This window comes from Diplotaxodon limnothrissa, linkage group LG1 (assembly GCF_057381915.1).
Source record: "Diplotaxodon limnothrissa isolate DT_005_m linkage group LG1, D_limnothrissa_male_GT1.1, whole genome shotgun sequence".
In the NCBI taxonomy this organism is placed as follows: Eukaryota; Metazoa; Chordata; class Actinopteri; order Cichliformes; family Cichlidae; genus Diplotaxodon; species Diplotaxodon limnothrissa.
The window spans coordinates 42,417,164-42,442,279 of NC_140596.1; the positions used below are offsets into that span (position 1 = coordinate 42,417,164).

A 25,116-nucleotide genomic window follows, 5' to 3' on the forward strand; every position below is an offset into this window, starting at 1 on the left:
CTTTGGAGTTTATTACCTGCGTAAACCAGGCCAAGTACAAGTAGTGCTCAACTCCAGCGCATGATGCTGTCTCCCTTAATAACATCCTGTTGAGTGGAACCAACTTAAATACACTTTGGCACTTTTAAACTGACAGTTTTACCTTTTTTGTCTTCCGACAGGAGAAGCCTTTGACCTGTGGGGGTATTTTTTCCCCACAGTCAAGCACAGCAGCACAAACAGCATATTTGATCTTTCGGGATTTGCGACCCCAATAGCAGTACAGCACCAAGCGATATTCAGGGAGCTGTGCACTGAGCATTGCGAATGGGCCCCAACACCAACTAAAAACGTGACACAGTGAAAGAAAAAAACCTCAAAAGATTATGTCCTCAGAACAAAGTTAAGAAATGTTCTCATTTACACCGAGGAGAACATAAAACAAAACTCATATATTCCCTCAGTTGCGGTCCACGTATGCTCCAGTGCAATTAATACATAAATAAGGCTCAAACATGGATCTGATGATGGATCTGCAGCTTCACTGCATATTCAGTGTGGTAGATGAGATGCAGCTGTTTGTTCATCCACCACCTGCCACTGGGCAAGTGCTAACAGAAATGGTTATGGACCGAGTTGGTAATGAGGGTCATTTACTTTAATCAGCCGTGTATATCTGACATTTTTGACTGTGCTTAATGGTTTCACTAACTGGTTTTACTTTGCGGTTTACTGGCCTTACTTTTTGACTGTCTTTTACAGCTGTTGCCTGTTGTGGTATCAGCGTCGCTCTTAATTTTTGCCATACAGAATTATGCAGTTGAAAATATCTGGAACTTTAAGGTCTTGAACAGGTAAACAGTGAACAGTGGAAGGATGGGACTGCTTCCGTTTGTAAAACACCATCAGTAGTAAGAGCTGACTGAAGCTGTAAAGTTTCTGTTTCGGTGTAAGTAAATGTTACTACTTCTGATCAACAATGTCTTTTGAGCCTTGGTATGTGTTTGCAGGGTTCCATAATAAGTAACGCTACTGCTCATCTCACTCGTGTCTGCAGCCACATACAGCATACCCAAGCCTTTGTGGACATGATGCTGATCCTCATGTTTTCATGTGTTTCAACTTAATCTGAAGTGGCTCTAACTCTGTGCCAACCACAGGATTGGCTCAGTCCTACTCTCACTGTCGTTGGACTTTTGTGTTGTCTGTCAGAACACAGACAGAATGATTTGTACTGACTTTATATTGGGCATCGCTCATTTCTATCAAAGAAAATCTATTTTAACATTTTGTCCCCCAGTCCAGCTGAGCTGTATAGCACATCTTCCTGAGTATGTATCATTATGGCTGTGACTCACCCAGGTAGAGCAGCTCATCTGCTAATTAAAAGGTCACTTGTTCATTCACCAACAGATGGAAGTACCAGCCCTGTTTCCAGTCTGCATGCCAAAGTATTCCTGGGCAAGATACTGAACCCTGAGTGGCTCCTGATGTGTTCATCAGAGTGTGAATGGGTGAATAACATGCTGTATAAAGCACTTTGAGGGCTAAGGTAAAGTAGAGAAGCACTGCATAAGAACCTTTTACAGTGGGAGTGAGAAAGGGAGGCTGAGACACGCAAGCTTGTTCTCATTGTAAACACCCAACTGTCCGCTGGGAAACCCATCAGCCAAAAGACACAGTACAACACCACTCCAGCTGTCAAAGACTTGAGAAGATGTAATGTTTCCTTTGGACTGTATTTGAACTTGACAGGAAAAAAAGCCTTTTGTCACAAGACACCAAGAAACTGTTTGAACTCTGTAGATACAGAGATACAGCTAGACTGAAGTCTTGATCCAGAGCTCAGCAGAGGCCACCACCACATCTCACTTACAAGAACTCTCAGTAGAAGTGTGATATGTATGAGTGCACTCTTGTTTACCTGCAGGGGGCCAGGCTTTGATGTAGCCAGTGCAATGCACCACAGAGTACTGAGCCTCTCCTTCTTTTGAGGGCCCGAGGCCATTCCTGACAAAGGAGGGAAAAACCAAAACATGTTAGCAACACAGACAGCGCTACATTGCAGTTTCATTTTTCCGTTGAAAGAAACAAGTTTTACACTTAAAAATGAATACAACATAATGATGAAATGAGAAGAGAATTTCTGATATAACTTTTTAGTTCCTTAAAAATGTACCCACAACTCGGAGTATCAGGTTGCTTTGGTGGAAATATGATTACACTGTTGCATTTAAATCTTTAGTACAAGAAGAACTCGAAGGCTCTGACTGTTAAAATAAAAGCTCCTTTTTAGGAAAATATTTACTGTATAAAGGTTTAGTTGGTAACAGCTATAAAGCTTAGTGTCTATATTCCATTCAACCCCAGAAAAGTCAGGAGTTACGCCTGGATCACAACCATGGCTGCCATTAAAGCCTTAAACATACCTGTATCGCTTTCTCATGTTAGCCAGGCGGTTTAAGGAGATGTGATCCAGAGGAGCACTGCCACATCTACACACAAACACACAACACAGACAACAGTGTTACAGAACTGCAACAGAACAAAGTGTGCACATCTTGAACTACAGATGCCAAAATGAGACAGTTACAGAGTACTCACTACTCACAGAGCTGTCAGATAATTCATCCATTGAAACATTTGTATGCTGATCGTTGACTATTTAAAATATTAAGCATTTGTTTAAACTCAGAGAAACAGGCTGCTTCAAACGTAGCTCATTGTGGAGCCGATTCCCTGCGTAAGTACTTTTTTCTCCAACTGAGTGCAAACCCTTGGCACCAGATTTTGTGAACGCATGTTGTAAGATCACATATTGGAAGACAAAAGTCTTTTCAAGAGTCATCAGTCAAAATTCTGAAGTATTTATATTTCAATACTAAATCAATCTTCAAACCAAGGAAAATTCAATGAATTTAATTTAGTGTTGGAAACATTGGAAACTAATTTGCTGAACAGTATCAAAGGATTGTTGGAGCTGAGGTGTGGAACCAACAGAATACATCACAGTGTCATCAGCATAAAAATGGAAATTGATACTTGTTGATGGCCCAGAACTGATCCCTGGGGAACACCTGCAACCACACCAAGGAAGGTACTGCCTTCAGCCTTCACACATCACATTACCAGCACAATAAAGAAGAAGAAGGACGAAAACAAAACAAAACAGTGCACGGTAAATGGACTGATTCTTATATAGGGAGTTTTTACTGTCCCTCAAAGCCCTGCATACCAGCGTCCCCAACCTTTTTTTGCGCCACGGACCGGTTTATGCCCGACAATATATTCACGGACCGGTACCGGTCCGAGGCCCGGGGGTTGGGGACCACTGCGGTATACAATATGCCTTCAGTCCAGTGGTTTTTATGCTCGCCACATGGCTTGCGTCTCAAGATGATTTTCAAATCACATTCTGTGTCACGAGACAATCTTTGTGGTGCATCGGCCGGTCGTGCGCATCTTAAATTTCATAACTTGGTGCTTTGTGCCGCGGCCGATGCAGCTGGGTTGAAGACACGAGCGTACTATCATGCCAGTTTTTACCGCCACTTTAATAGTAATCCTACACAGAAGCTACACTGACACACAAAAAGAGATGTTGCAAACTTGATTTTGTGAAAAGACCCACTTGGCTTTCAGCGTTATGGCACGATATTGTCTGATTGGCGACACCTATCGTTTAGGAGCGGCTTTATACAGTGCAGCTAATATAGTGCAGCGGATTGACTGCATCTGAGCGATGAAGGCACAGCAGAGAGCAAGAGTGAAGCGACCAATAGCAGCTTCAGTCACCTTTTTAGACTTATTCATGCAAGCACTTTTTCCTATGCTTTCCTAAGGTGTTCTCTAATATCTACACACATTCATACTCCAATGTATCGGAGAGCATCTTGGGGTTAGTATATTGTCCAAGTTAGGGATCGAACCACCAGCGTCCAATCAGTAGACGACCTAATGGACATAATGAAGGTGACACTGCTACCATTTAATAACTAAATCGATATCTGCCTCAAAGGTGTTGCAAATGTGTAAGATATGATCCACAAGTGTAAACTAAGATTTGTGTGTATTTATTCAGCTTTGGATGGAAAATAGTTTGTTAAACAGTTTTACGTGTCGTCACATTGCTTCATATTTCTGTGTGGATTGAAGCACAACTTCATTAGCCTTTAAAAGTTACCTACAAATTATTGTACACGTTTGTAAAGTTCATGCTTTACATCATCTCACACACATTTGCAGCACTTCTGAGGCAAATTTCTCTCCATAGGTTAGTTCTGCAGATGAACGTTACATAAACGAGACTCAATCTAATAAAGGCTCCACAGAAATGTTAGCCTGGTGATCATGCTGCGTTCTCCTTTAGTGCTGTTTCTGCATGTGCCACAGAGGGGATGCATTTCAGTGTTTCCAGCATGCTGTTTGCATTATGAAGAGCCAGAATAGCAACAGGAAAAAAGTCGACAGATTTCTGAGAATATAACACACTGAGCTCCGTGCAACTCTCAGGCCTTTGTGACAGATCCAGACCAAACAAGCTAAGAGCACACTCTGGCAATAACAAAAACAGCATGTTAGGGGAAAAAATGGAAAAGGCGAGGCTTTTCTAAGCTCTCAAAGGAGTCAGTGCTGCTTTCATGTCATTTCTGCCAAAGGGTAATGAGGGCTGTGGGGCAAACCGAGTCACATCCTGACACAGAGAAAAAGACAAATTTAGAAACAAACTGGATTTGCAAAGGGTCTGAAGCGATGGCGTGGAGAGAATATACACAGAGGGAAATCCTAATGAGCTGTATACAGAACATCAGCCACCTGGTAAGAAAACTGTGAGACAACATTTCTAGTAATATTACTTAAGGATAAAAAGGCATATAGCCTGAGCATATGTGGTGTGAAAAAGGTCATTTAAAAATCAGGTATGAGCCATATATTGGATTTTTCTTTCGTGGCATTTAGAAGCCTGGTGAGTGCACTTTCACAGCTGACTAGGTACAAATCTAATGTTACAGAAGAATCAACAAGTCATCACTGTAAAATACCTTATCGACAAAATATACTCACACTTCGAAGACTTGATTTAAACCCACTGTATCCTAATCTTAGTAAAGTCAGGATATGTTAACAACGTGTCAAACTCAAGGCCTGCGGGCCACATCCAGCCCGGCGGACATTTATATCCGGCCCGCGAGATCATTTTATATAGATTTATTATTATTGTTATGCATGGCCTGGCGATATGAGGCGCTAATAACACACACAGATCCCATAATGCAGCGCTGCAGCCTCCTTGCTGAACGCTAGGCTACCTGGGAACATTCCCGCATCAATCAAGTCAAACTTCTGTTATTGTGAAGCTCGCCGCTCACAATGGTGGAGAGAAAAGATTCTGAAAGCAGAGCCTTTCAGCACCGGTGGGAGGCTGAATATATGTTTACAGACATGCTGGTAAACCCATGAGTCTTATTAGTGGAGCTAATGTGGCTGTAATGAAGGAATTTAATTTAAGACGGCACTGCGAGACAAAACGTCAGGATAAGCTGAAAAACCTAAACGCAGAAACTACAGGAAGTAGAACCTGACATTTCAGCAGACGTTTGTCACCAGAGCAAAACCACAAAGTGAAGCTGTTGTGAAAGCAAGTTTTATCGCAGCAGAGGAGCCAAATGAGCCCGGTACCGCTCTGAAGAGCTGCAGGATGAAGCTGTGCGACGTCTTCCGTCCAGACAAAAACGCAGATTTTAGCAAATGTGAGCCTGAGCAGAAACACGATTGCTGATCGGGTTTGTGAGACGGCCACTGATTTAAGAACACAGTTGTGTGAAAGAAGCAAAAACGTTATTGCATACTCTCTTACTGTGGATGAAAGTACAGACATGATGGACACTGCACAGCTGGCCATCTTCATCCGTGGAGAGGAAATATTGGACATTAATCGATGCACGGGACAACGACAGGAAAAGACATTTTTTTTAAACGTATGTCAAGGTGAAACTGTCCTGGGACAAACTTGTTGGACTTACAACAGATGGAGCGCCGGTGCTGTGCGGTGAAAAAAAGCGGACTAGTCAGCAGGATGCGAGTAAAGATGCAGGAGAAATGTACGCTGAGTTAACAGCACATCACTGCATCACACACCAGGAAACGCTGTGTGGTAAAGTCCTAAAAATGGAGCATGTAATGATCACCGTGATGCGAACTGTAAACTTTATCTGAGCTAAAGGTTTAAATCACCGTCAGTTTGAGTCTTTTATGTGGGAAATGGATTCAGAGTTTGCCCACATTCCTTCATGCAGAGCTCCGCTGGCTGAGTTATGGGAAAGTTCTCAAAACAGTTTTTGAGCTCAGCAAGGAAACCTGTCGGTTCATGGACATGACATGTATGATACGGTGAAGGCGTTTCACGTGAAGCTGTCACAAATGCACCAGTGCAACCTGCCGCACTTTCCCTGTTGCAGTAATGTTGAACCAAGAAGGCGCACTTTGCTGATAAGCTGAGCGCACTGAGTTCACGTGGCACTTTGGTGACTCTGAAGCACAAAAAGAGAACTTCAAGCTGCTTCGCAAACCAATAATAACCAAAGGAATAATATTCCCATCTGTTTTTATTCATATTTATGTTTAAAAAAACATGTTTTACTGTGTTCAATAAATGTTTTTCTTGTTTGGCCCACGACCTAAAGTGTGCCTTGACTTTTGGCCCCTGTGCAGTTGAGTTTGATAACCCTGATGTAAACCATGTAAAGATATCAGGCCTTCAGGCCTTATTAGCGCATTGTCTGTGTTATTAGCAAATCCCTATATCAATGCCCCACAGTGAATCTCTACCTTATCGTGATAGAGCGGTTTTGTCTGTCCCAGGGATCCCAGGGGCTATGTTGTCATTCAAATTGATCCTGGGTGAGGGACCAGACAAAGAGGGATTCAGAAAAGCCCTATGAATGTAAAATCCAGGGAACAGTTCACCCATCGTGGGATAGGGTTACCAGGGTCCTGCCCTGGAGCTCGGCCTGGGGAGTTTGACCCGAAGGAGAGCACCTGGTGGCCATGCCTTAGCCTACGGGGCGCAGCCAGGCATACCCCGAAGAAGCGACATGAGCCCACCCTTCTGTAAGCCCACCACCTGCAAGAGGCACCGTAGGCAGATTAGCATTCAGCGGGAGACTGGGGACATTAAGTGGACCATGTTCAGCACATGAAACTGCTTCACTGAGCTGTGGCAGAAATGTGGCCGGTGCCTGTCGTCGTGGTAACCCTAAAACCAGATGGTGGACACTGGAGATGGAGGGAGCTATCATGCTGAAGGAGGAGTCTGAGGATTCTGTGGGTGGAGCTTGATCCATTGCTAGGAGCCATTCGGTCCTCATACAACCGTTGCAAGAGTTTGGACCACAGACAATAAATCAGACTCATTGCCAGTGGGTGTTGGACGGCCCTTTGTCACTGATTCTGTTCATAATTCTTATGGACAGAATTGCTGTCTATATTTGAAAATCACGCATCTTCTAGATGAGAAACACCATTTGCATGAAGTCTACCTGAGCAACTCCAAGTCCAATGCAATAAAATAAAACCATAAAATATCATTTGCTGGACTGTTCAATTGGAATTGCGTGAGATGCATGACAAAAGGTCAATAAATAAACCTCACAGGATCAAAGGTTTACACTGACAGGCACGACATGTGAACAGACTCCTGATTTTTAGTGGTAAGTATTCATCAAAAGGAGCAGTGGTGGTGCCATAGTTGAAGATGTTAAGGTTGTCAGTGGGAGTGAGCAGGATGGACAACATAACATTAGAGAGGGAAGGTTGGGATAGTTTGGACATATGCAGAAGAGAGATGGTGACTCTACTGGACAAAGGAGACTGAATATGAAGCTGCCAGGCAGGAAAAAAGGGGAAGACCACAAAATTCATGGATGTACTGAAAGAGGACGGGTGGTGTGACAGAAGACGATGCTAAAGACAGGGTGAGGTTGTGGCAGATGATTAGCTGTAGTGACCCCTAAAGGGAGTCAGTGGGAGAAGCTGGAAAATTCTCCAACAATGTAAAATGTAACATTTTAAGTAAATGAGGCCATTACTGACTGTAGCTAGGCTGTTCCTACAGCTGTGACTTTGATTGTGAATTATCATTGTAGAGTCTTTACCTTTCAATACAAAGTACCTTGAGGCAACTCTTGTTGCGATTTGGTACTATGTAAATAAAACATAATTAAATCAACACATCATTCATTCATTATTCATTAATTTAAAAAAACAACAACATAAAAATAATTGATAATAAGCCATTCCTATTTGAAAAAAATACACATTTTTGAGGTTTGACCATTAACCCTTTAAGACCTACCATAGAACCAAGTCCGCCAGAGCTTATATTATATTTTTACATGCTGTAGTGCCATTTATGGGAGCATTTCAAGTTGCTATACATCAATACAACCACTACAGCCTAAATTTTAATAATATGTCTGCATTAAGTGCATAGTAATTACATAAATTGCAAAAAAGTGCAATAAACTACAAAAAAATTGAAAATCGTTTTTTGATTTTTTAACATATATTTCTAGTTAGAGAAATTTAAGAGGTTTATCCCTCAAAACTGTAAATACAAAAAAGTTGCACAAAATAGTTTACAACAACAGGAAATTTATTTTGAGTGTCTTTATAGTTTTGTTTTTGAAATACACCAATTTTTATACACTGCAGGAAAAACGAAAATAAATATAATAGTGCAAATTTGCAAAAAAGCAGCATCTGCATCAAAATAAACTATTTCCAGCAGTGCAATATGAGTCCTCAGCATCCCAGAAACGACACAGAAAGTCAGAAAGTCAAAGATAACTTTTAAAAACACCAGCATAAGCTCATGAGGCCTTGATGGTAAAAAAACTACATTTCCGCGAAAATGACGTCACTTCCGGTTTCGGGCAGGACATGGCGGACATGCGATAGTTCGCGCTGATGGACGTAGGAAGTGTTACAAGCAGCTGATCGGATCGGCAAAGCCTGTTTCTGGAATATTATGTTTTTGTTGCTGCAAGTGCTTTTTATGCAATTTTTGCAAAGCTGTATGTGGAAGGAGACCGTGACCGAGGACAAGCTGATGGCATAAGATGGAAGTACAACTCCTCCGGTTTCATATGCAAAAAGAATTATTGTGCTAGCTTACGTGGTTGCGGTGCTACCGGGATTTAAAAATAGTTACACAAAACGGAGCGTGCCCACTCCGACCGGCTCTAAAGGGTTAAAAGAAAATATCACTGTTTTATTCACATAGCTTTACATGGACTACACCTCCTATAAGGTGTCTCATAGGCACATTTAGACAAACTGTGCTGTCAGTAAACAGCTTACCAGTGGTAATAAAGCAGTGCTCTACTCTGCCCACATTGATGTAAAAGTCTCACAACAATGACAGATCCCCAACCATTTCTGTGACCGCTTAACTTCTTTCTGATGTGACGTTTATGGGATCTGCTCTGGAGCTAGATTTGCATCTTATATTTCTGGTATAAACACATCCATTAACTGTCCCGGTTTAAATTAGATGTCATTGTCAGTGTTACCTTTTTATAGCTCCTAACACAGTAGGGAGGCTGTTGTGGTTGCAGGATAAGTGACTGCACTCTGCACTTAACAGGCTGCTATTGCTATTGTGTGGACTAACGCTGCAGTGATTAGAGGGAGGCGTAGAGACACATCATTATAACCAGGCTTCCATTTCCTTTCGTCAGCAACCTCAACATCTCAATAGATATTACACTGAACGCAAGTCTCAATCTTGGTCTCACCACTGCCCTATAGGTCTGAGATGACCTATTTCTAAAGGGATCCAGGGGCAACGCAGCAAAGACTAAAACAACAAAGTAGAAAAAACAGAGACGCTCCCTTCCTGCTACAATACATCAAACGCTGCTAAGAATCACTTCATCTGTGCTCGCTTGCATTTCAACAGATTTCAGTCTGCTGACATGCAAGCTCAAGTTGAAAGCAATGAAAGAGCAGATTTGGCCTTACATCAGACTACCCTGCTTTCCCCAAACACTTTAACATTACCCAAATAAATGACTGATGCAGGGATCACTAAAAAGTAACCACTTGAAAAATTCCATGGATCACGTTTACATTATATATGTAAACAATCTGACAAGTAAAACTCATCTGGAATTAAACCCAGAGAAACTAGTAAAATCACACTAACGGCCAAGCTAAACATCCCACCATCTACTCCATAACCGTGCATATGAAGCTTAACCCGGTCGTTACTGTACTATCATTTTGAATGGTTGTCCGACTTTGTCTTATGTGCTGTAATATAACTCTGAGTTCAATGCACTGCTCTATAGTGCAGTCATTTGTGGGCTGGGGCTCTGGAGGGCCACAAAGGTCGTAGCTGAAATTTAAGTATGTATATTTGGGTGGGCCCACTGGAAGTTTTGGTTTTTAGGTAGCCCACAGCAGTCTTGACCTTTGGGTGCTCGAAAGGCACAAAATCAAAATCCCCCCTCCCCAAAAAACAACTTGGTCACACACACCTCATTCGGCATATGAAGGAGCGTCGGGAGCCCATGCACATCCTCATGGAGGATTGTTGTCCTTCCTTCTTCACCGTTCCCGTCTTCAGGTCCAGAATTCGCCCTGTTGACACACAAACAACATCTTTAATAATAATATTACACATGTATAGTCTGCAACAACACTGCCACGGTCCTGGGTCTTTCGCCCAGTGTTCTGTGTTTTTTGCTCTTTTACGTTCGGTCCAGCACTGCTTTGTTTTTCATTTTGAAATCAGCTTTAAAGCAGTTTGAAGCATCTGGGTGCTAATCCTGAGTGCCACAGTGTTTCATGACAGAAAAACGCATCAAGTGGACATGTAGTTTTATGAGTGGCAGCAGGCGGGTCTGTCTCTATTGATTGTAAGTGATGGCTCGAACACAGTGAAGCTAAGGTGTACTTGTGTACTTTTGCTTTGACAGCAGCAGTGAGTACAGGCTCATCCTTTATCACATTCAAAAGAACGTGTTTACTGATTTCCTCTGTGGTAATGAACCAAACAAATGGCATTGGGTCAGTTTCTGGGGAGTAGATCCATGCAGGACCTTGAGATCAGAATCTATTCAGAGTAAAATGTTTGTTTGATCAACATCAATACTGCCATTTTAGCAATATCCAATCAGTCTGTTGTATCTAGAATGAGTGTTTCAATAAAGCTGCAGTAAAAAGCCTAATTAATCGTCCTGTGACTGACATCAAACCACTTGTGGGATCTAAGTGCACATTAAATCCCTCAACCAATTCTCTTCACTGGCACTGAGACGGGGATGAAAAGAGAGACATTCGAATTGAAGGCTTGAAGAGAAAGCTGATTACTGAGACGGCCAGAAAAAAGCAACTTCACCGACCTCTCAGAAATGCAGTTCATTACTTTTAGTATCCAGAAACCATGAAGCTGACTGGATATTCACACTGGGGGTGGGCGTTATATATTTAATATACTCAAGGAATCCTGAGTTTTCCCCACATATGACGGCTTTATCGTACCCATCAAGTATAAAGTGCTTAAGCGGAAAAAATTCACGTCGAGTTTTTCCCCCTCATGCTGCAAATGCATCATTAATTATGTTGGAATTTTTAAGATCACTCAAGCTGTTCAAGAGTTACGGTAGTTTAAAGAAACACTGGACAAAGCTCTCACAGTGGCAGGTTAGTGGCTTACACAAAGAAAAAGATGGTTTTTTTCACTATTGTTATAAAGACAAAAGAGTGCCTTTTTATTTCGCTTTTAATTTTGTCTCATGACTTCTTGCTTGACGTACTTTTGATGATTTTTGGTTCTTAAAGGTGCTGACCACAGAAAGTCTGAGTGCAGCTGATGGTAAAAAAAAAAAACACACATTTCAATTCATTCAGATTTTTTTTTATTCAAAGTAGAAAAAAGTAATGAAGGGTCCATTTGAATGAGTACAGCAGTGCAACTTTAGGCAGTAAGTGGTTGAAGATAACAGTTTTTGGAGGTTATGTAAACATATTGTGATATTAGATTTTTTACACACAAACTTAATGATCCATACAGAGGAAAGAAGGTTAAGCACCATAGTAAACGTGGACCAACTCACTCGTCACAAAAGAACCCAACAACGTCTCGGTTAAGGACCAGAGATTCAGCTATCATAAGGTACAACACACCTTCAAACTGCTTTATACTCTAAGGTATTATATTAGACACACAAATAACCAGCTGATCCCCCGTGAGCAGCACCACATACAACAAACAGGACAAACTAAAAACTACAGGTGCAGCTGTAGTTCAGGAAGGAGTGCAGGAAGTTTGCTTCGATCCCTGGGCCAGATGTTACCGGGTGAGCAGCCGGGTACACCAAAGACCGTCACAGGGAGAGGCAGACCATCACTCACACCTGCAGTCAGTCTAGAACCACCTAACCCATAGGTGTCAAACTCTGGCCCGCGGGCCAAATTTGGCCCGCAGCCTAATTACATTTGGCCCGCGAAGCCAAACCAAATGACTATCAGAGCTGGCCTACTGGTATTATACAGCTAATATATATATTGTTTAGTATTAAGCTTTGCTTGTTCCATATTCAGTTTTTCATTCTCATATCTGGAGGAAGATTTGTTTTCCAATAAATATTAACGTCAGCCCGCGACTTTGTTCCAGTTTTGAATTTTGGCCCACTGTGTGTTTGAGTTTGACACCCCTGCTCTAACCCTAACCCTCTGCCACACATGTTCGCCCCATGTCTGCAAACTCCACACACAAACGCCGCAGGAGCTTCTTCCTGTGTAGCAACAGTGCTACCCGTCGAACACCACGCTGCCACCAGCATTCTGATAATCATAATCAAAGACTGTACTCGTCTCTTAAATCCAAGCTGGGAGCTGTTTCCACAAGCCTGACAGCCGAAGGCTCTGCCTTTGATTTTACTTTTAAAAACTCTAGTAAGGAAAAACTTCCAGGATGTTATGGGTCAACTGAAGGATTTTCAGGGAGCTTTTAGAATAGTGAGATAAGGAATTACAACAGATGAGTCTAGAAGCAACAAATGCAAAAGTATTTGTTGTATTTCAGCATCACTCAGAGACAAATGTAAATGGCCTGTATTTATATAGCGCTTTACTAGTCCCTAAGGACCCCAAAGTGCTTTACACATCCAGTCATCCACCCATTCACACACACATTCACACACTGGTGATGGCAGCTACATTGTAGCCACAGCCACCCTGGGGCGCACTGACAGAGGCGAGGCTGCCGGACACTGGCGCCATCGGGCCCTCTGACCACCACCAGTAGGCAACGGGTGAAGTGTCTCGCCCAAGGACACAACGACCGAGACGTATTGTATTGGTATGTTAGAAATACTGGCAGGTACTAGTTGAAGGACATATCCTCATTAAAAGTGACTGGGATGTGGTTCTGGGGACTTCCACAAAGTGTACTGGGCTAAACTAAATATGAATAGAAAAATAGCATTAATATTTTTGTGTGCCATAATAAAAAAAAAAAGAAAGATGTGAACTGTACTACGACCTTCTCACCAAAAATAATCAACTTTCTGCAATGAGCTACAGACATCAGCAACTCCTTTGGAGAGTTTTGGTCTACTGGGAGCTGACGGATATTGTTCAGTCCTTCCACATCAACAAACTGGAAAACCATGCAGCCACGCACACGATGACGAGGAGAAGAAGAGGAGTGAATTAAACTCAACCCAGTGACTTCAAAGGCTGTGCGCGTGTGCTCATGTGCTTGTGTACGCGTGCATTCTGGTGTGTTTTCATCTGCCAGAGCTCGACACGGGGATTACTGGGTTACGTGGATTACACAGTACTGCTGGGTGTTCAGAGGCACTCTGGAGTCCACGCACAGACCAACAGGCACGCTTTGTGGTGATCCAGACTACAGTCTGCAGAAGGAGGTTTAAGAAAACAATGCTGCCCTCAAGTGAGCAATCCAAGTATTGCAGAGGTTTTTAGAGTTCCAATGTTACTGTCAGTCTTTCAGCTTTAAATACATCATATGTATGCAGCTAGAATTATAATGTAACACCAAATATAAGAAAGATTAACAGCAGATTTAAACCAGACCTAAATCTTAATAATAGTTTCAGAGTTCCATTTCTAAATGCTAAATTAAAATGCCTTTGATAAATATTCCACCCTAATCTTAAATGTTCTCCTCTTCTCCCCATTTTGATTCTTCCTCTGTGTCCAACGTTACAATAATGACACTCAGTTCTGCGAGGTGGAGAGGAGTGGTAGATTGAAGAAAGCTGCTCATCTTCCAAACAGCAAGAACCCACCTGTGATCTCCCCGCGTGACAGTGACTCCAAACTGTGGAGCTTCACAAATAAATAACCAAAACATAGCTGGCTGTAGGACGGTTTCAACTGGACCTGAAGCTTAAATGGTGGTACGAATCAAAAATGTCAGAACAGAATGAGAAGGAAACCCAAATGTTTGTGACTCAAGCCTTATGCCGCTGGGTTGAGATGATCAGCTGGCCAGATCAACCACTTCTGTCGTACTGTGTTATGATGAATCCAGTCTATGAAGTCTCATCAACAAATCTTTTCAGAATAAGAGCGAACCCTTCAGACTGTGATGAATATCAGAGTGTTACTTGTTCTAAAAGGTAAGCGTAGTGCAGCCTGACAGGTGGTGAGTGTGTGTAGCAGGTGGTTGTAAAGACGCTCTGCTGCTCAAATCATTTTACGAAACAACAATGATCAAAAGTACAACACGTCAAGCTGCAAGAATTATTTGTGACGATCCTTTCTCTACCTGTCATGGAGTTCTCTGAGGTGCTGAGCTGTTCCCTCAATTTGTCCACATCATCAGGGTGGACCTGCTCGTACAGAGTGCTGCCAAACCACTCAGACTGGGGATGGTTCAGCACAGGTGTCACCGAGTCCGATACATAGATGACCCGACCCGTCTCTGCAGCAACCACAAACAGGAAGCCATCCGCCGCCTCCAAGATCAGGTGCTTTAGTTCCTACAGGGAAAGAAAGGTTGATTAACCAAGAAGCACAAACAAATAGACAAAGACAAATCAAGCTAATTTCAACCAAATACACAGTGAAAATGTGTTCAACTCAAATTAAGATGTAGTGAGTAAAAGTAAATGTTAATAAAGCATTTAAGTAGATATAAATGTTTATCAGAAGATGGAAACTCTTGATTAACTTAAAATAATTACAGCTCTGGTAATGTTGAAGAAATAGGTTTCCTGTTACTTTGAGCTATAGTCATTGAGATCTGGTAGCATGGCTCCGTGCTGCTGCTCCGTCTGCATATATGGCCGCAGGCAGGGAGAACAGCAGCAAGGGCATGACTGTCAATAGATGCAGTATTAAAGTCAGAAACAGCATGAAGCAGCTGCTCGTTTCCAGCTTGCACTTGGAATCTCTCACGCTTCTTGCGTTTCTTCTTCCTGATGTTGCCATCTCTTAATGTAGGTGTATTTTTCATTACAGCCATCTTCCTCTCATCTGGTTTGCCAGCACCAGTTTGTTTACCTGCATCTGGAAGTCCCACAGGATCTTAACTTCATCCTCAACCACCCTAAGGGGTGTGTCCCATTTTGACCTCAGGACTTCCAGGCCATACTCAGTGCAGATGTTTCATAACACTTGGTTATGGCGTTCTATGTATGCCCTGCCTGCTAGCATCTAGCACCCTGCTCTTATGTGCTGCAGGGATATCGAATGCAGCAATCTTGTTGATCATTTGGCTGAGGGGGGTTCAGGCCTATGCACACAGAGAGAGCATCTCCTTGGTAAATCCCACACTTCATGCTGACTTTTGGCTTAAAGTTGTCCTCTGGTGTTGTTGGCCACATTCCCACTGAATTTCTAATGAAGGCTCTTAGTGTCCTTTTGGTCTTGTATACTTTTAGGCATTCCAGGATCCATGCGTGAGGTACTGAGTCATTGCCTTTCTTGTAGTCAATTCAGGCAGCGCACAGGTTGGTTAGTCTAGTCTGAAACTCTTGAAAGTGATGGGGAATTCCGACAGCTCCATATTGTTCTCTCTCGTCTTCTCAACATGTTTGTGGTTTGCAAGATTTACGAATCTTGAAGCTGCTGCAAGGAGCTGTGACTGCAAGGCGGTTGGTGCCTCTTGTGATGGTAATTGCCATGAAGCTGTAGAGATGTCCTGTCAGCTTAAGCTTGGTTAAGCATCAGGTGGTTGCCTCCAGCCCTCACTGGAATCACCACCTCCAAATCTGTGGCCGTGGTCCTCAGCCAGAAAAGGGTGGAGTGCCCGCTCTGCATCAGTGTGCAGCTGCTACTTATCCACATCGAAATGAGTCAGTTGAGATAGTTCGGGCATCTGACAAGGACGCCTCCTGGGTGAGGTGTTGCAGGCATGTCCCAGGACCAGGACACATGCTGGAGTTCCCCTGGATAGACTGGATTAAGTGGCCAGGGAGGAGGAGGTGGTGTGGGGTTCTCTGCTTTGGCTGGTAGCCTCCACGACTCAGCCGCAGATAAGGATGGTTGTTTATATCAGATTTACAGCATTTTTTGGGAATGGCATAATAATGCATTTGAAAATGAAAGTGGGCTGATTTTAACTCCATTACAAAACACGTTAATTATTCTTTCTGAATCATATTTGTTTATATTAAGTGTTGTTAGTTCAAGGATGATAAAACATGGTGTGATTTTGTTGCATTTACTTTGTGTGTAAGCAAAATGAAAAACAGTAAGTAGCCACAAACTGTTTTTAATTTAGTAGAACTTGAGATGTTGGTCAGAACAACAAGTTGATCTTATTACTGTGTACTCAGAATGAGTACATTGCCCAACTTGGTTATCTTAAGTAACCTTTACTTAGTTTTTTTGAGGCAATGAGTTTGCATAATTGTTTTTTTTAGTTCTGGGAACGAATGAGATTTTACAGCGTGCAGATTTTTGGTCACAATGGTCACCGATTTAAAGAAGACAGACAGTATATTGTCAAAAGCATTTGCTTGTCTCCTTTAACATAGATATGAACTTGAGTGACAGCCCATTCTTAATCCTGTCCGTCCATCCTTTGCAGCTGAAACAGCTTTCCACAAGGTTTAAGTGCCTGTTTGTGGGAATTTTGGACCATTCTTCCAGGAGCACTTTGTGAGGTCAGACACTGACATTGGCCAGTCAAGTTCTTTCACACCAAACTCACTCATCCATGTCTTTATGGATCTTGCTTTGTGCACAGGTGCACACTAATGTTGGAACAGCAAGGGGCCCAAACTGTTCCTACAACTTTGGGAGCATGAAATTGTCCAAAATGTCTTGTTATCCTGAAGCACTACGATTTCCATTCACTAGAACACAAAAACAGCCCCACACCATGATCCCCTCTCCACCAAACTTTACACAGTGTAGTCCGACAGTACTGTTCTCCCAGCAACTCGTCCATCTGATTGCCAGACGGGGAAGGATGATTCATCACTCCAGAGAATACGCATCACTGCTCTAGAGACAACTGGCAGCATGTTTTACTCTCCTGCATTCGACACTTTGCATTGCGCTCTGTGATGTAGTGCTTGCTTTCAGCTGCTTGGCCATGGAAACCCAATCTGCAAAGCTCACTCTTCTCCTCTACGCTAATCTGAAGACCACGTGAGGTTTGGAGGTCTGTAATGATTAACTGTGTAGAAAGTTGGGGACCTCTGTGCACCACCCACCTCAGCATCCACTGACCCCATTCTGTGATTTTATTTGGCCAACCTCATCCTTGCTGTTGTTCCCAGACATTCCCACTTCAACTAACAGTTGACTGTTGAATATTTTGTTGTGATGAAATTTCACAATAAAAAATATTTTTCTATGCCAGTTTCAGTTCCACTGCCATCCATCTTTTTGCTGTGAGCAGCTAGAGCTTTGCTCCTCTGACAGTGCAGTACCTGCTCCGTGAGAAAGGAAGGCTTATAGGCGCCATCGGTAGATGTGTTGCCCGTCCCTCTCATGGACTTCATATGGGAAACAGCCATGCGCAGGATGGTCAGCTTATCAGGTTTTCGAGCTAAAGCACTGCAGGTGGGGACCATGTCTGACAGCTCGGTGATGTATTGGGTCATTTTGTTGCGCCGGCGTCTCTCAATCTCACTGTGGTTCTCTCTACAACAGAGAAAAGATCAGTTAGGTGCTTGGAAGATGCAAGTTGAGAACCCCTTGCAGCCTTGGGATGTATCTTATCAGGATGTTTTGGAACTTTAGATGAATAACTGTACAATTTGATCTCAAAGATGCCCTTTGTTGTCAAATTATTATTCTTTATTTTAACAATTCAGTGTTTAAATATTCATCTAAGAAGAAAGCAGTGACAATAACACAGGGCACAAACAGTTAAGGACTTCAGTGGCTCCTCCAAGTATTGTTAAGTACTCTATTTGTAAAAAACACCTATTAGTCTTAATCCTGGACATAATCTCCTGCACTCTGACCATTATTATACAAACAGACACGAGTCTACAACGGCCAGATTAGCTGGTCCCACTTTATTTGGGGAAGACACAAAAACAACCAATGAATCTTTAAGTTGTGTGTGCTCCATCGAGCAGGTTACGCTGCAGACTTTACAGATTTACCAGCAGAGAAAGGTTTTTAAAAAAATCCATCATATCGGTGTGGATATACATAAAAATCATGCTGGAGCCAAGTTGGCAGTTTTTATTGACACCTCACAGATTCTCATGAAACTCGCGATTCTCAGAAAATTTTGGGTAAAAATTGAAAAATAAATGGATAAAATAAAATACAAGACAATTGCACAATACCAAAATAAAACATACCAAGCCTGCATAAGCTCAGCACACAAGGGAAGCTCTCGGCTTGGCTTACATCTGTCCCACATGTTGGGAATCCAAGTATGGAAAAAACCATCCTGGAAATCTTGTTAGATGTAACAGCAAAGGTATAACCACAGAGTACAACTAAGGCTCTGTGGCTTCAGATAATAGTTATATTTTACATTTATGGTTTGGCTATACTCATGAAGAGCCAACAAAACACAGAGTGAAGCCAAATCTTAATGCAAGGCTGATAAAGTGCGCTTCTTGCTCGTTTCTGTTATGTAGCAGGAACGTCGACCATGCTGTGAAGCACCCTGTGAGAGGAGAGAAGACTTGCAGTATAAACCTCATGATTCTGGAATTTGCTTTTTATTACTTATGATTATTTTTGATTATTTTAACTTCGTATGAATTCATTACTGAGTTTACTTTTTCCCCAAATTCCAGTGTCTAACTTTACCTCCCTGTTTTTAGTTTGTTTGGTTCCCTTTTGTTTGTCTAACAAAGACCTTCGTGTTCTACACGCCGCTGAACAATCCCAAAGCCCTGCCACAGGATATAAGGCTAAAAAAGAGACTTCAGTGTTGCCATCTTGGATGTGGTGCTCCGATTACCTCGCAGTAGCAGAAGGTGTTTAACTGCTGGAATATGACCTGGTTTTAAAAAAACAAAACCTACAAACTGAGTGGGAATTATTGACTCTTTTAAAACTGTTGAAAAAATGTCTGTGCTCACCTCTCTCGTACTAAAATTGGGTGCGTTTAACAAACTCAATGCTTCCAGTTTTATTTTTAGCCATCTTTTTTGGGAACTCGCTGTGAGCATTTCTAACAACACAGAAGTGTTTTTGTTGTTGTTAGGATCAAAGTGTCTGTTGATCCCTGCATCAATGCAAAATCCTCTTTATGCCCAGCTGGCTAAGCCTACCTGGCGTATCTCTCCTTATCCCCACCAGGATTCTGATCATCATCATCATACCTGCAGAAAGGAGAGGACACAGCATGTAACACGCGTGACAAACATGTAGATACAGGAAAAGTATCAAGAGCAGCTTCACTGTCCATATTCAGCTGCCACGCAATACTTCATTACATGTTCAAGATTGATGATCAATGCGACAAAGTCTGATGTACAAAAATGGACAACAAGATGGTTTCTCAGGTCATGTGTGTTTTTAGGATTGTCACTTGACTCAGCAGTGACTCACAACCACTACTACTGCCACGTCAAGGCACCAACGAACTGAGCCCAGTTACACAGGAGGGTGTTTGCCTCCTTTTTAAAATGAAATTAACAATCTTTTTAATTGTTTAATAAATTAAATTAGTGTATCGATCCACTTCATGTTACAGCACGCTACAATACACATAAACCCCAGCATTCAAATGTCATCTAGTGTCAAATTCTACATGAGGCTAGAAAACATCTTGATGGACCACTCATCTCATGCTAAACATTTACTAGAATTTCAATCAAACAATAGCTCATAAGCAAGTTGCAAAAACCCCACAAACCCACTAGTGAATATTGTTTCTATGATTAAATTAAGTCCACAATATCTGTAAAAGTCTTTAAGTTGTTCAGATTCCAACAAAAAACAAAGAAAAATTAAATAATTAAACTGGTGAATCTGCACCGTCCAACCTCAAGGTGAGTGTGGGAGGAAATGTGACGTATTTGCTTGAGCTTGTATTTTGTTTGTAAAGACATGTCACCTTCATCAGTTCTTAAAACAAATATTAGACCGCATTCAACCCCTAGCAGGGAATATTACCTGACTGAGAACCTTTCACACTCTGCCTGTACACAGGGCAGTGTGTTTGCTCATCCCTCTAACCTTCAGTTCAGGTGTTATAGCCTAAAACAGTACCAGCTCTCCCCACCCACCATCCCCCCTCAAAAATAAAAGTGAATTCCTTTTTTCAGTTCATTCTTTTGTGTCATGAAATAAGATGCAAGGTGAATGAAAGCTGTTGCATATGGGAGAAAGCAACGATGAATATGCTGGAGTGGAAACAGCAGATGTACAATGTGCATATGCAGCGGCACATCCTTTCATGGTATGCCTTTCTCAATCCACATGGATCAGACATGAAATGCAGTTCCTTGTGTAGCCAGCAGAGAGCAGCTCCTGCTCTCCATTGTCACTGTTCAACTTCACAGATTCCGTCAGCTCCAAACAGCACTGACTGCTATACTTCAGAACTATCCTACACACTCACACATTACATTGTATTAGAAGGAACAAATGAAAGACAGGCTGAAATGAAAGGAAGTTGTGAGAGGACACTTGAGATGCAGTGAGAGGAAGACTCGAGTCCCCTTTATGTAAAAGAAAAAAGTCCCGATGTGTCCACATCAGTTACAAACAGGGTATCAGGAGGATTCTCAAAACAAAATGGGAATTTTTAGAACGATACCTCAAATTAAGGGACCAATTTAAACCAACATAACTGCTACTTTGTTCCAAGAAACCATTAACAACTCATTGCACCTGCCGGTACCCTGAAACAAAAACTGTGTGGTTTTCATGAACTATGTACTCAACAATTTCAGACAGTATGTGTGCCATCTACTGTGAATGTTCTCACCTTGAAAACTTGCTAGGCCCCTCTCCATCTTCATCATCAAAGTCCATTCTGAGAAACAACAACAGGAAAGAGAATTACCACTTCTTAATTTAATTAAGTATGTTTTTAATAAAAAATTTAAAATATTGCATAAACGTATCAGAACATAGCCACAAGCTACGTTTGGCCGACAAATTACAAGCAATTTGTAATTCGTAAGAAGAGGTAGAAAAGCTCCTTTGTCATTGATAGAATACCTACCAATGGTTGGACAAAGCTGGACTCAAAGACAGCGGACGGTAATGAAGAGAAGCAAATGTAGTCAGAAATGAGTGGACTGAACTACCAGAAGGCAACACTGCAGACATTGAGGACAGCTACAAGTACCTAGGAGTCCCACAGGCGAATGGGAACCACAAAGAGGCCGCTGAGAAAGCTGTAACCACCAAGTACCTGCAAAGGGTCAGGCAAGTCCTGAGGAGCTGAACGGTAAGAACTGTCAACACCTAGGCCCTGCCTGTGATCAGGTACCCTGCCCCTGCTCCCTTCACTTGTGAACAAGACCCTAAGATACTTGAAGTCCTCCACTTGGGGCAAGAATCTGTCCTTGAGACAGAATGGACACTCGACCCTTTTCTGGCTGAGGACCGTGGCCTCAGACGTGGAGGTGCCGAGTCTCATTCCCACCGCTTCACACTCGGCTGCGAACCGTTCCAATGTGAGCTGTAGGCCATCACCTGATGAAGCCAACAGAACCACACCCTCTGTGAAAAGCAGTGTTGAGATTCTGAGACCACCAAAGTAAAAGCCTTCCACTAGGTGCAGCAGCTTCAGCAATCAGAATCAGAAGGACTTTATTTATCCCCGAGGGGCAATTAAGATACAACAGAACAGCATGGCGTTGAAGATAAGGACAGGGCATAAACAGGCACACAGAATATACAGTATATACACAGTTTTAAAATTTAACTGACTGAATAGGTGAATAAATAACTGTAAGTGACTAAAAGTGAGTCAAGTGTCACTTACAGTTATTTATTCACTTTAATTTGGAGATGCTGAACTCAGGTGCAGACTCAGTGTCCCCAGTCTCAGATGCTGTTGACGCTCTGCCGGAGGTGTGAGTTTAAGATCTAGTGGGCCGGGGCCTCTGCTAGGTGTTCCCAGCACACCCTCACTACACGTTTAGGTGCGCCAGGTCTGTCCAGCATCCTTCCCCAGCAGGTGGTGATCAGTTGACAGCACAGCTCCTCTCTTCACCTGAGTGTCCAGAACATTAGGCCACAGGTCTGGTGATTGATGTTCGAATTTATAATCGTATGACCAGACCTGCGGCTGAGGGTGTCTTGGTGCCACGTGCACTTCTGCTCGGATACGGTGTTCATTATGGACAAACTGTGGTTTACAAAGAAGTCCAATAACAAAACATTGCTCAGGTTCAGATCCAGGAGGCCATTCCTCCTAATCACGCCCCTCCAGGTCTCACTGTTGTTGCCCACATGAGCGTTGAAGTCTCCCAGTAGGACAATAGAGTCCCCAGCACCCTCAAGCACCCCCACCCAGGAACCCCAAGAAAGCTGGGTACTCTAAACTGTGGTTCAGTGCAGAAGTGCAGGCAACAGTCAGGACCTATTCCCCAACCAAAGGCGCAGGGAACAAGCCCTCTCATCCACTGGGAGAAACCCCACATTACAGGCAGCAAGACGAGGGGATAGTACGATACCACCCCAGCCCGGTACCTTTCACCAAAGTCAACTCCAGACTGAGACAGAGTCCAGTCTCTCTCCAGGAGAGTGGTTCCAGAGCCCAGGCCGTGCATGGAGGTGAGCCAGACTATATCTCGCTGGTACCTCTGTCAAACTCATGCACTAACAGGCTCCCTCCCCACCAGAGAGGTGACATGCCATGTCTCAGTCACTAGTTTTGGTAGTTGGGGGTCGGTCCGCCAGGGCCTCCGCCCAACACACTTTGCTACCAACCCCTATGGCGCCTCCTGCGAGTGGTGGGCCAATAGGAGCATGGGCCCATTTCCCTTTTTCAGGGTTAGGGTTTGCTGTTAAGAATACTTGCTGGAGAATTAAAACTGTTATGCACACTGTCTGCAGGCAACAGAGAAGATTTTTAGCTGTTCGTTACCTTGACATCATTTCGAAACCACACAAACACGTGAACACGTTCACATACACTCTGAGCTGGGCACATACAGCAGGAACACCATAGACAGGAGTAAACTGTATCGCAACCTTGAGCCATACCTTACTTTCTACATTGCCTGTGCATGGGTTAAGTGCACCGTTAAGTGTAAACTGACCAACTAATGTACAACAAACAGAAATATACAAAGTCTAGAGCAATCGATGTGTATTCCAGATCATTCTTGTAATTCTGTGACTTCCATGCTAATGCGGTCTGCCTTCAGTATGAGATGTGGTTCCATTCTAAATGAATCCTTTTTAAAGTTGAAATGACAAATTCAAACAACTTCTTCCATTTTCCACTAGAATATTTTTCATATAAAGAGGTGAGAAAATATCCTCGCACATTTTATCACTCACAGAATAAAATGTGCGAGGATATTCACAGAAACTGTGAATGACAGAACAGTATTAACAGTATACAGTTACTTTTTCAGTTAATACTGTTAATGAATCACAACTCGATGGAAGGGACGATCATTGTTGGCTTTTTCCTGCAGAGAGAACAGCTGGACCTCACAAATAGTATCTTGTGCGGAGAAACTATTCTTATAAACGAGTCTTCTAAACAATATGCTTTCAAAGTTTGAGACACCCAAACTTCTAGTTTTTCATTTAAACCTTGATTGTCTTTCTGGTATTGAGATTGTGGGATGCAACTACGTGAGCACCCACGCTTCTTAGAAAAATCAATAAGTATTATCAATAGACACAATGTGTTGATAATTACTATTGATAATGGGAAAATGCTGAACTACTGCATTTTTCCATTATCAATAGCAATGAATCTTGCTGCATCAACAGAGCAAGAATCAGTTCCATGTCCCACAGTGGGACCAACTCCACTGAGCAGTTTGCAATTAGCAAGTGGTGAGTTTATTGCAGCGAGTTGTCTAGTGTGTAATCATACCGCTGTGAATTAGAAATACCAACGTGTTAAATCTTGCACGGTTCCAACGAGGATGAGAGAGGCTTAGCATTGTTCCCAGGAGTGATAAAAATCGCTCTTTGATGGTGTACTCATTGCCCAAAATCAGACATGTAGGTGCAGATACATTTAAAAGCAGAAGACAATAAGAAAATTTGTCGTGTCAATACAGTTATGCTGCAGTATTGAGGACACTGCGAGAGTCCTAAACCTCAATACAATTACACCGATTGCATTTACTAGTTCAGAATACAGTAAATTTAACACTAACAGGATTTAAAGGACTGATGACCCAACAAAGCTTTTTTGATCCTTTAATTTTAAAGCTAATTTCCACAGCATATCAGCAGTAAAGACACTCACCCTCCTGATCTCCTCTTGCCCCCACGACCTGGGACGGCTCCACCCATCCTCACCGGTCCAGATCCAACAGCTCCTGGCATTGAAACTGTCCCTGGCAACTCACTGCCCATTTCTGGAAGATATAACAGAGGGAGGACTAACTATGGTTCTAATCTTAAAGCAATATAATTTGCAGCTATAAAACTGTTTCTATGCTTGTGTGTCCTCTGTGTGTGTCTTCTCCATTGCTTAATATAAACTGTAATTTGCAAATGTGCATTTGAAGTACT

General features: G+C 42.5%; 1 protein-coding gene across 3 annotated transcripts in view; it reads right to left on the reverse strand.

Moving 5' to 3' along the window:
• arnt2 (aryl-hydrocarbon receptor nuclear translocator 2) overlaps nt 1–25,116 on the reverse strand; it is a 66,730-nt gene that overhangs the window by 30,607 nt on the left and 11,007 nt on the right. For all 3 annotated transcript variants that reach the window (XM_085350610.1, XM_085350601.1, XM_085350619.1), the window contains exons 2-8: nt 24,848–24,959; nt 21,383–21,430; nt 17,904–18,117; nt 14,786–14,999; nt 10,521–10,623; nt 2,409–2,474; nt 1,904–1,989 (exon numbers count right to left, since the gene is read on the reverse strand). In XM_085350610.1, the coding sequence (XP_085206736.1) occupies nt 1,904–1,989; nt 2,409–2,474; nt 10,521–10,623; nt 14,786–14,999; nt 17,904–18,117; nt 21,383–21,430; nt 24,848–24,959 (843 nt within the window). The remainder of the gene's footprint in view (nt 1–1,903; nt 1,990–2,408; nt 2,475–10,520; nt 10,624–14,785; nt 15,000–17,903; nt 18,118–21,382; nt 21,431–24,847; nt 24,960–25,116) is intronic.